The 12,619-nt window shown below is 38.3% G+C and overlaps 1 protein-coding gene across 2 annotated transcripts in view; it reads right to left on the bottom strand.

Annotated features, from left to right (window-relative positions):
• Positions 1–2,027: 2,027 nt before the first annotated feature.
• IL13RA1 (interleukin 13 receptor subunit alpha 1) overlaps positions 2,028–12,619 on the bottom strand; it is a 67,143-nt gene continuing 56,551 nt past the window's right edge. Inside the window, exon 11 of one of the 2 annotated variants that reach the window (XM_082377341.1) lies at positions 2,028–4,498. In XM_082377341.1, coding sequence (XP_082233467.1) covers positions 4,406–4,498 — 93 coding nt within the window. In that variant the 3' untranslated portion in view covers positions 2,028–4,405. Of the gene's footprint in view, positions 4,499–10,550; positions 11,259–12,619 lie in introns of those variants that run through there. The other variant, XM_082377342.1, reaches the window with a different exon arrangement.

Raw genomic sequence — 12,619 nt, 5'->3', positions numbered from 1 at the left:
GCCCAGAGAGAGGAGGGGACCTGCCCGTGGCATTGCTAGTGCACGTAGCAAAGATCCTCACTTCCAGATGAGCTCTACGACTTATGGCCACTGTTATGAGCCTTGGATGGGATGATATATCACTGTCTAACATCTTCATTTTATAGATGGGGAAGCAGATGCAGATAGGAAGAGATACCTGCCCAAGGTCATTTGGAACTCCTACATTCTAATCCAGGTTTCTTTCCCTGTACAAAGTAGCCTCCCCCTGACTAACCACCTGATACCAAGACAAATCTTATTCACTTCTAAATTCCTAGTGCCTAGCACATTGCCTGGCTCATAGAGGAATGGACGCACGAATGAATCTTAAGACACTGTATAAAGCTCACTTTGCAATTAAATGATTTAAATTCTCAGTCTGTCCGTTGATAAGAAATTTGGCAATAATTTGAAATAAGATGTTTCTTCTTTAGCCTCCTTAGGACAAATAAGTACATCACTGGCTATATTATACAGGCTCTAAAGCCAGGCTGACTTGTTTTCCGGTTCTCTCAGTCACGATCTGTGTGATCTTGCACACATACACTCAATCATTTTATGTCTTGGTTTCTTCATCTGTAACATGAAGATAATAATCAACCTATCTCATGGGACTCATATGGGGATTTAGTGAAATAACAGATGCAACTTGGCACACAGTAGCTACTCAATAACTATTAATTTTCTCTTTTTTATATAATGGTCTACCTAATAAATGTTGAAAACTAGCAGTGAAGTATTTTCCTGTTGCTAATGGTAAACTAAAAGTGTGACCATTAGAAAAGATGGCTAAAGGCCAAAGAATCTTCAGGAAGAAATCATCTTGGGAATTGATGTCAAAAGTATCTAGCACATCCAAATGTCAGCAAAACTGCTCCTTTTCTTAAAGTAAAAGCATGCCAAGATTTCCCTACGGTATTTACAAAGAACTTTGTTGCTTGATCTAATCATTAGGGTTTAAAAGAAAACAGAGTCTCTGAAATAAATGTTCTTGTCCCCTTACTTTCTTCTAAAACTACTAATATTCTAGTAGCATGATATGCTACTCACGTGAGCACAAAGCTGTGCTTGTAAAAGAGAAGGACTTCTTGGAAATGACAAAATGGTAAATTACCCTGGAAAGCAAATGGTCTCAGGTCATTCTGGCTCCTCTGCCCTGAGATGAGGTGAACATGTTTGTGGCTACAGGAATTTGTTTTCCATAGATCTCATACAGATATACAATCTCAAGGGTCCTCAGTTAAATGCTTTCTGTCATAATACTCAGCGTGTTGATGTGTTGAGGACCAAAAGGTGATTTCTTATTCAAAACAGAACAAAAGTATACTTACCTGGAGATGGATTTCCAGAATCTTCTTGGATCATTTTAGATAGTTACAGAAGTAACCTGACCAAGATCAGCACCCCCTACCCATACCCTAGGGCTTGGATCCTGGAAAGATGCAGGGTAATTAACAAATGTTGGGCTAAAGATGCACTCCTAGAACTTAATACAAATGAGAAAAACCCTCCGTGACATTCAAACCATTTTGCTGTAGTTACAGAAAACATGAAACTACATTACCATCTCTTAAGAGGGAAGCTATTGAAAACTGATTTTCTTAGTCTCAAATCTAACCTGTTTATGTGATTAATTCATAACTAGAGGTCCCTCATCGTGTATATACCATGACAGTCTCCTTAAGTACATTGCACTCTATTTGAAGCTTAAAATTAGAAAGGACCAGTTCTCCATTTCCCTTAATTGTCAGAACCACGATTTAGCAAATACTTATGTCCCTTTAGGTACTGTTTGCAAAGGCTGTACTAATACTAAACCAAGTGCAGGGCTTTATCAGAAAACACAGGCATGCCGAGAATAGCAGGGAAGCTTATGATACATGGTTGTAAGATAAAATAGCTGTCTTGGAATTTTTTCCCAACTTATATTCTTTTAACTCCAATTTCTTCTGCCACCCACTCCTCACAACACTTTCCCCAAAATAAGACAAAGGAAAACATTTGGGTGACATACAAAAAGACAATTAATATTTATTTTACTCAAGCTTTTCTGTAAGAAGTTAAACAAAATGATCCTCATTTGAAGGCATTACCAAAAATGTTAACATTGTTTCACGTATCCCTTCAGTGCGGGATGAAGAACACACTTATCTGAATGAAAGAATAGGAATGACCATCCTTACAGTGGCTTTACTTAGATATGTGGAGAAAACAAATCCATAAAGGTTAGACATAAAATAGCACATGAACCTACTAGTTTCCTACGGGTAGTGGGAATTCCACTGATGTGTTAAAGTCTCCAAGAGCTCTCAAGACCTGGGGATCAGTTGTCAGCAGTTATATAACAGCCATAGGTACTCCCATAATTCACTGCCCACTTTTCCCTCAACTATTTTACCACTAAAAGAGCAAGATGGAAACACCCCCGCTCCCAGCCCACTCCCAGGCTGCAGGACTGTAGGCGTCAGTTCTCTGGGTAATCAGAATATCAAAGCATCCCCTCCCCGCACTGCCATCTAAATAGGATGACAGGAAAAATGGCTTTGGGTGAGGCATTTAGGTGTTTTGTTTCGCGGAAGTATAAGAGCTGGCTAGGAAATCATCTCATCCCTACACAGGAAAACCAAATATTCTTTCTAGAGAAGAGTAGGACAGAATAGCACATCCATGCCCGTCTCCCAGCCTCAGTCTGACCTCAAATATAAAAGCAGGGGGAGGAAACACCTTGCCATCTGCCATTGCCACGAACCCCAATTTCCTCAGGAAAGCCAGGGCACAGTTCTCCTGCACTGTACCCACACCTGAAAAGAGCAGGGATGTCTGATCTCCCTTCCCTAAGAGCAGGAATTGGAAGTAGCATTATCTTATTAATACAAATGGATGAATGTTTGGAGAACTTGTGATATAGAGTTCTCAAGTTCCTACCAGTAATCTGAGTCTATGTGTGTGAGGAGAGAAACATTGGAGGGGGACTTCTCATTTCCACACTTTAAATATGGAGGAAGTAGAAGTAGAGGGAATATATATATATATATGGATACGTTGTGGGGATGGGTGAGAATGGAGCCTTAACATATGCAAAAAAAAAAATACAAACGTTGGAGCCTTGGATGGCTGGTTATCAATATAAGAAACAAAACCTACTAATAACCATTTGTGGGAGTAAGGGAAAAGAGAAAGACACAACTATTCTTTTTTTCTCAAGCAAATAGCAAAGTTCTAGGTGACGATAATAACTGTTTTCTGTTTATAAAATGCATACAGAAACAGTAAATGCTGAAAAGCTTCAAATAAATGCAGAGTCACACAGAAGTTACAAAATATGCGAGAATTAGTCATTGTTTCTCAGTCTACTCACACTTTTCCTGAGATGCAAATTACTCCCTGCTCCTCTAGGTGCTGTGAGCAGATTTATATTCTAATTGCTCATGAGAGGTGAAAGACTACACAGAAGGGAATGAGGGAGATGCAAAAAGGGAAATCGAGGTGGGAAGTGGGGTGTTGAAAGGTCTGGAAAATGACTGGTGGGGAGAAAGAACTGAGGAGACCCAACTAGACTGTGAATTCTTTGAGGGAGTTGGTGCCTCACACCTGGGGGCCTAACACAATCTGGACGCAGAGTAAATACTTGATTTGAGTAGCGGAGGTGAAGAAAAAACAATGCATCATTAGAGACTGTGTCGTTCAAACTCTAATACCCAATAAGTCATTCTGCCTCTACTGCCCTTAAAAGCCTGAAATGGCTTTGAAAGATCTCAGTCAAGAAGCTTCTTCTGCTTTTGCTGTAGTCACGGCCAACATGGATGCCTGGGCCTTTCAAAGCAGAGGAAAATGCTGCTGAAGGGGATGAAGATTCCGGACTATTAAAGAGTGTTAATAGCCATAGCCATTACTCAGTGGGATCCCAAACAACAGATAACAGATTTTATCAATTTTGTTTGCTAGATGTTCTCTATGACTCAAGTTTGACTTTAGCATTTGCACCCAAAATGAGTTCTCCTACAAATAAAATTTGTTGGTATTATTTGAGACAAAGAATACAAAGCAGGCCTAGGTCCCTCAGGAAGTTGTCACAACTCTTGATAAGATTAACTCGACTGCCATCATCACTTTTTGCTTTTGTCCTCTAGTTGGAAGCCTTAGCAAAAGACGTCTGCTTTTTATAATTCAACGAAAATGACTCCACTCTTTTCTCCAAAGGGCCCATTATTATTTTTAGTTTTTCGGTGCACGGCTCAACATAAAGACCTGTGGCTCTTATGAACTGCCTGTTTTTAAATGGTCCAGTAGTTTCGGTTTCCATTTAACAAGTTCCCAGATAACAAATGGAAAACGGAATGAATCTTCACAAGGTCACATTGAAGGTTAAAATAAATTATCCCCATCACTGAGAGGCTCTCTTCAGGCTTTCTATCAGCACTACAGAGTCAGTTTCCTCTTTGGTTTGCTTCTCACAGATGTCGTACTTCTTCCAGTGCTGGAAGGGAAGGAAAAACACATACACGATGACTTTTCTAAACAGCGTTCTTTCCCTGAGTACTTGCAGCCAATGCTTATTTTTAGGTTTGTGTTCATGGAACCCTGAGTATATGTTTTCCTGTTTTGATTGGAGTCTTTTTTTTTGACCTAAGAATCTTCATCTATTTGAACAATCAATTAAACAAAACAATCAGGAATTAATGTTAAAGGTGAAAAAACCATGGGACTGTTATATGATATTTAATAGCTATCTCAAAAGATAAACAAATGTGGACACCTCCAAAATTGGAAACGAAGTCTTTTGAAGAAGAATAAAAGAACAGCATGCTTTCCTTACTTCAACTGTTTCTATCTTTATTTTTTTACCACTCAAATTTGACCATTGCTCCAGAGATGTAGGCTCAAAAAGGCGTCAAGGTGAATGGCAATATATAAAATGTCCCAAAAGTCTTAGTGCAGTTAAAAGTTTTGAAAGACCTTGCATTAACAGCTTCATGTAACATCATTTGCTAGAACAGGGAATTATGCATATAAGGTAAGCTCATCTTGAACTCAATTTAAGTGTGTATCTTATGGTGAAAGCCAATATCCTGGTCCTTGCCTTCCTTCCTTACAAGTCAAAGAAAAGGGTGAAATGTGAGCTCAGTCCCCTCTTCTGTAAAATAAAGTTGTTAGACTAAACCAGGGGACTGCAAACTATGGTCTAAGGGCCAAATCCAGCAGGCTGCCTGTTTTTGTAAATAAAGTTTTATTGGAACAGAGCCACCCCCATTTGTTTCTGTATTGTCTACGGCTGTTTTCATGCTACAACAGCAGAGCTGAGTTGCTGTAACAGACCAAAAGGCTTGCGAAACCAAAAATATTTACTATCTGGCTCTTTACAGAAAAAGTTTGCCAATCCCTGCACTAGATTATTTCTAAGCTCCATTTCTGCTCTGTTGTTTTCTGGTTCTATAAGCCTAGAAAAGGAAATGGAAAGAAGGAAAAATAGAAACAAGCAACAATGATGATTCAGCTGCCTCAGGTTGTGCAACTGGAGATGGACTCAGCAGGTCAGGAGCATCCAGTCTTAGAGAACATATGGAGAGAAAAGTTGGAAAACACTGTTTAAAATATCCAAATTCTACTGAGCCTGTGCTCTGTAGAGCCCGTGAGCCACAACCACTGAAGCCTGCACACCTAGAGCCCGTGCTCCGCAACAAGAGAAGCCACCGCAATGAGAAGCCCACGCACCGCAACGAAGAGCAGCCCCCGCTCGCCGCATCTAGAGAAAGCCCGCGCACAGCAACAAAGACCCAACGCAGCAAATAAATAAATAAATAAAATTAATTTTTAAAAATATCCAAATTATTCTAAATAATTATTTAACCCTGATACTCCTAGTAGAATGGCTAAAATAAAAAACACTGACAATTCCAAGTGCTGATAAGGATGCAGAGTAACTGGATTTCTCATATATTATTGGTAGAAACGTAAAATAGCACAGCCACTATGGAAAACAGCCTGACAGTTTCTTATAAAACAAAATATATACTTACTGCGTGACCCAGAAATCTCACTCGCAGGTATTGACCCAAGAGAAATGAAAACATGTCCACACAAAGACCTCTACATGAATGTTTATAGCAGTTTTATTCATAAAAGCCAAAGACTGGGAATAGTTGTGATATCCTTGAACAAGTGAATGGTTAAATAAACTGTGCTACAGCCATATCATGGAATACTGCTAAGCAAGAAAAAGCAATGACATGCAACAACGTGGGTGTGTCTTAAATGCATTATGCTAAGTGAAAGAAGCTAGACTCAAAAATCTATGTATTGCATGATTCCATTTATATGATATTCTGGAAAAGGCAGAACTCTAGGGACAGAAAAGAGATCAGTGGTTGCAAGGGTACAGGACTGGGGAATGGGGTGTACTGCAAAAGGGCATGAGGGGACTTTTGGGGGGGATGATGGAAACTTTCTATATCTTGATTGGAGCGGTGGCTACCAAATTGCATACATTTGCTAAAACTCTTCTAACTGTACACTTGTGAAGAGTAAAATTTATGGTATGTAAATCAAATCAACAAAGCTAATTTTTTAAAAATGTGAAATGCACACACTTCTAATAAAAAAACAATCTGAAAAAAATTACATAACCTTAAAATAATGGCTTATTCAATAAATGGCACTAGGACAACTGGCTAAACATTTGAAAAATAAAGTTAAACCCTACCTCACAGCCTACACGGATAAACCCCCTATGGGGGGTTAAAGACCTATACGTGAAAAATAAAATCAAATAAGTCCTGGAAAAATGTATTAAGGAACAATTATATAAATCTGCAGTAGGAAAGGGCTTTCTACACATAAAAAATAAAGGAAGATTTGACTGCATAAAAAAACTTCTGCACATCATTAATCACCCTAAATACAATACAAACATCGACGACAAACCAAAGGATTACTAACTGATGTATAAAGAGCTTTACAAACCACCAGGGAAAAGACGAATATTGCAGGGCAAAAATGGACAATGAACAAGGATTTCACGAAAGAATTAATTCAAGCCAATGAACACGTGAAAAAATACAAAACTTGATATGTAAATTTAAAACAAGATGCCCTGGACTTACATATACTAGCAAATGTAAAAATAGATTGCTAGTGGGAAGCAGCCGCATAGCACAGGGAGATCAGCTCGGTGCTTTGTGACCACCAAGAGGGGTGGGATAGGGAGGGTGGGAGGGAGACGCAAGAGGGAGGGGATATGGGGACATATGTATATGTATAGCTGATTCACTTTGTTATAAAGCAGAAACTAACACATCATTGTAAAGCAATTATACTCCAATAAAGATGTTTAAAAAATAAAAATAAAATAAAACAAGATGCCCTTTTCTCATCTAACACACTGGGAAGAATTTTTTTAAAAAGTAGATATATTCATGTGGGCAAAAGCATGGCCAAACAACCACTGAGACACACTACTGGTTGGTATGTAAGTCAGTACAACCTAGCTGTAATCAGTGCTTCTTGTGAAAAATTTAAGTGTGTGTATTCTAATGCCACCATTTCCTTAATATGAAGGAATCATACCCTAGATATGTAACCAGAGTGTTTAATTTGACAGCATAGAGTATATGTTTTTGTACATCAGTAAAACAGATCTACCTCATTTCCTTTGACCTCTGTATAATATTTCATTGCATGACTGCACCATAATTTATTTAAGCAGTATCCTTAATAGATATTTAACCTGTATATCCTTTCTGGATGACAATTTGTCAATAACAATCAAAGAGTTTAAAATGTATATAATCTCCTTTGATCCGGCAATCTTACTTGTAACAATTTATCCCAAGAAAGTAATGAAATATATATGTTAATATTAGCTGTGAAATGATGCCTATAACAATGAAATTTAGAATTCATCTAAATGACCAATGATAGGGAACTGGTTAAGTACACCATGATATATTCACACAGTATGATACTATTTAGCCATTAAAAAGTATAGGGCTCACAGGGAGATCAGCTCGGTGGTTTGTGACACCTAGAGGGGTGGGATAGGGAGGGTGGGAGGGAGAAGTAAGAGGGGGGGATATGAGGATATATGTATACATATAGCTGATTCACTTTGTTATAAAGCAGAAACTAACACACCATTGTAAAGCAATTATACTCCAATAAAGATGTTAAAAAATATATATATAGGGCTTCCCTGGTGGCGCAGTGGTTAAGAATCCACCTGCCAATGCAGGGGACACGGGTTCGAGCCCTGGTCCAGGAAGATCCCACATGCTGCAGAGCAACTAAGCCCATGCGCCACAACTACTGAGCCTGAGCTCTAGAGCCCACGATCCACAACTACTGAGCCTGCGTGCCACAACTACTGAAGCCCACACGCCTAGAGCCCATGCTCTGCAACAAGAGAAGCCATGGCAATGAGAAGCCCGCGCACCGCAAGGAAGAGCAGCCCCCGCTCGCCGCAACTAGAGAAAGCTCGCGTGCAGTAACGAAGACCCAACACAGCCAAAAATAAATAAATAAATAAATTTATTTATTTTTAAAAAAAGAAAAAGTATATTATAGAACCAGGGTTGGCAAACTTTTTCTGTAGATGGCCAGATAATAAACATTTTCAGCTTTGAGGGCCATATAGTCTCTGCTGTTGTAGCATGAAAGCAGCCATAGACAATATATAAATGAATAGGCATGGCTGTGTTCCAACAAAACTTTATTTATGGACACTGAAATTTGAATTTCATATTATTTTCTTCTTTATATTTTTCAACTACTTAAAAGTGTAAACACCATTCGCAGCTTGCAGCCTGTACACAAACAACTGGCAGGCAGGAGTTGGCCCATGGTCTGTAGTTCACAGAGAAATCCTATGAGGAAGGTAGTGGATGGCAGCATAGTTTTTGCATTTCCCCAAATGCCACTATAAAAACCACAAGTAGGAAAGGTAAGCAGGGTAAGTAGGAAAGCAAAGCAAAATCCACGGACACAATCTGCAACAAGACCAGATGAAAGTGATGCCCCCATGAACCCTGAAATATGAGCGGGTAGGGACAAATTAGAGATGCTACAAGAGCAAAGTGGCATTAGCTATGGGAAAGCATGGAGAGGGAATCATCAGGGCATCTGATAGATCTGAGAATTCTAAAACAACTCACTCAAACTTCAGCAAGCTAACTTATGAACAATAAGTGAGTCTGGCAGGGGTTTGCACTGCCAAAAGAGTGACCAAATGCAAAGAGTCCATAGAACAGCCTGAGAGCCACCTGAGCCCTATGAACTCTCAAAACCATCCAAAGCTCCCTTCCTGGGCAAAGTCCCACTCTGAAGAGAAACTGATAGGAACAGACTGCACACTGGCTAGGACACAGACAAGAGACACAAACTAGAAAGTCCAGATAAAAGTAGACGAGGTGAACAGGCAGAGCCAGATTTCAGAAAGGAATTCACTATAGTTTTGAAAAATTGTCAAAAATAATAGAAGATGGGGGCTTCCCTGGTGGCGCAGTGGTTGAGAATCTGCCTGCCAATGCAGGGGACACGGGTTTGAGCCCTGGTCTGGGAAGATCCCACATGCCACGGAGCAACTGGGCCCGTGAGCCACAATTACTGAGCCTGCGCGTCTGGAGCCTGTGCTCCGCAACAAAAGAGGCCGCGATAGTGGGAGGCCCGTGCACCGTGATGAAGAGTGGCCCTCGCTTGCCGCAACTAGAGAAAGCCCTCGCACAGAAACGAAGACCCAACACAGCCATAAATAAATAAAAAAATAAAATAAATTAAAAAAAATAATAATAGAAGATGGAACTCCATAGCCATGAAATTAGAAAAAAAAAAAAAACTATCCTAAATCAAGTCTCCTTCTAAAACTTTAGGGAAACTAATTTCATGTAAAAATAAGCAACAGAATAATATTCTTATGGAATTAAAAGATGCCAGAAAGATGTCCACAAAATATACACAGATGAAAATTATAATCTAATATTTCAAAACTAGCAAAAGTATATTAAGAAAAAGTTATGTGATATGAAAAACTGTGCATGATATCGAAGAATATAAAAATTCAGAATAAGAACAATTTAGAAATGACATGGTAAAACCCAAGAAACAATTAGAAGTAAAAGAAAATAATCATTTCAGAAATGAAGACTAGCTAGAGGAAACACAGGGGCAAATAAACACAACAGATAATACCTTAAGAGAAACAAAAGATGAAAAGGAGGATTTTTTTAAAATCAAAAAGAAATAAAGATAGATGAAAATTATTCAAAAGGATGTGACAAATATAGAAGACAGGCAAGGAAAATAAGGGAACAGAATAACAAAGTCTATAAGTGAAGACATTTTCACTGAAAATTTTTAAAAAGATTTGAAACTACATACTGAAAAGGTACACTATATACCTTGGAAAATCAACCCAGAATGACTAATACCAAGACATATTCTAGTAAAATTATTGGACTTCGAAGGAAAAAATCTTTTGACAACCAGGCAAAAAAGACCAAGTGTTTTAATACAGAAAGAGTATTATATTGTCAGCAGACCTTGACAACACTTTATGCCAGAAGAAAATGGATGACATATTTAAGATCCCCAAGGCAAGAACATGTAAGCCATGGATTTTATATCTAGCTAAAATGAATTTCAATTATTAATGCAGGAAACTCCATCAATATGTAAATAATCCAGGAAATGTTGGTCCCATGAATCCTTCCTGAGAAAACTTTTGGAGCTTCAAAAAACCAAAATGACCGGAGAGACATCAACATAAAGATCGGGGGTTAGCATCAAATACATACCATATAGAATTAAGACTAAAGAGGGCTATAGGGAGACAATATAGTATATAATGGCCTTATGCACTGGAAATGCAGATCCTGGACAACTTTAAGAATGGGGAGAGAATGGGAAGAACATATGGAAAAATGGCTGTCTTTAATAATCATTAAAAATTATTTTATAGTTTGTCAAAAGTTCAGAAATTCCTTCAGTTCCACCTGTTTCCTTTTCATCTGTTAAATTCAAATAAAGATAAAATGAGCATTTTATTAAAACATGTTATATAATTTGTTAGAAGTGTGGACTGCAGGATCAGGAAGCCTGGCTTCAGGACTCAGGTGCTGAGCAGCTCTAACTCTTGTTAGTTAGATTTCGATACCAGCTCTGCTAGGTAGCAGCAGTGTAACCTCAAACAAGTTACATATAATCCCTCTGGTGCTTCACTGTCTTCATCTGTATAGTGGAGATAATCCCTGTGGCAGGATGGGGACAAATTAATGAAGGAAGTGCTTAGAGAAGTGTCTAACACATAGCAAAAGTTCAATAAGTATGAACTGTTATTATTATTGTTGTTACTATTATTCCATTTACCAGTAAAAGTGCAGTCAGCCCTCCGGAGGATGTGCATAGGTTATGTGCAAATACTACACCATTTTATATACGGGACTTGAACATCCATGAATTTGGGCATCCGAGGGAGTCCTGAAGCCAATCCCCCACAGATACCAAGGGACGACTGTATTTCCATTTCTCTGTGTTGTTCTCATAACCTTAAAGATGATTATAGCTGGGTGACAAGATTAATTTTTCTCTTTTGGTTATCTGTATTTCTCATTTCTCTATAATAAACATATTTCTTTTAAAAGAAAAATTATTTTAATTTAAAAAATGCACCCTGAATGTTACATTTTCATTGGTTTCTGCTCATTAGACCCAATGCTTAACTGTGTTGGACAGGAAAAAAGCAATCAGAATAGTGCAGCAGAAATGGCTTCTAAGAAAACATTAATTTTTTAATTGCCTTTTTTCATTCCTGAAACTTTGATTACTCTATCTTCACCCATCATCAGCATCAGGGCCTTTGCCTGAGCACTGCTTCTATGAATATGTCTATGTAAGGTAAAAGGGACAAAGGCAAAGGCTCTCACCTGTTATTCAATTTTGTGAATTATATGTCAGTCTAATTTTAAAATTACTTGTAGAAAAAAAAATCCACAAAATTACAGTCCATAATTCAATTCTTACCCTGCCGATTTTTTAAACAAGGTAATAAACAATAGAATAATGGCCAAAGATGAAAAACATCCTAGATGAAAAAAAAATCAGTGTTTGGGTGGTGAACACAACTGGCTTTTAGCTGTTTGTCATCCTAGAAAAATACATGCATGTATATATAATTTTTTTAAAAGAAAGAAACAAAAGTCATAGAATAATGGAACATCAAGTTTCAATTTAAGAGTACTTTCAAGATTTGGTTATTTCCCACAGTGAATTGCCAACAGAGGTGAAGTGGGTTTCATGCACCTAAGCACCACGCAAAACACTGGCCTTGTGTGTACAAGTCAGCTGATTATGCGCCCCCATCTTCTTCAGAGCAACAGTCACAATAGAAAGTTGTACAATATGAATTGTAGATCCCCACGCCTTAAAAATCACTGCAGCTTAAAAAGAACTTGTTGAATGCGGTGTGGAGGGGACTAATTTGGTACCATTTGAGGTGGCTATCAATTCAAACCCTCACTTTAAAAATTGATAATTAAAGGGAAAGAATTAAACATGTTTCCTGCCTTTCTAGCAGAAACCGAATTTCAGAACAACTAAGAAGCCTAGTTGA

This window comes from Balaenoptera borealis, assembly GCF_965194805.1.
Source record: "Balaenoptera borealis genome assembly, chromosome: X".
Classification (NCBI taxonomy): Eukaryota; Metazoa; Chordata; class Mammalia; order Artiodactyla; family Balaenopteridae; genus Balaenoptera; species Balaenoptera borealis.
The sequence above is the reverse complement of the archived record's forward strand: the minus strand, read 5'-3'. Positions and strand labels throughout refer to the sequence as shown.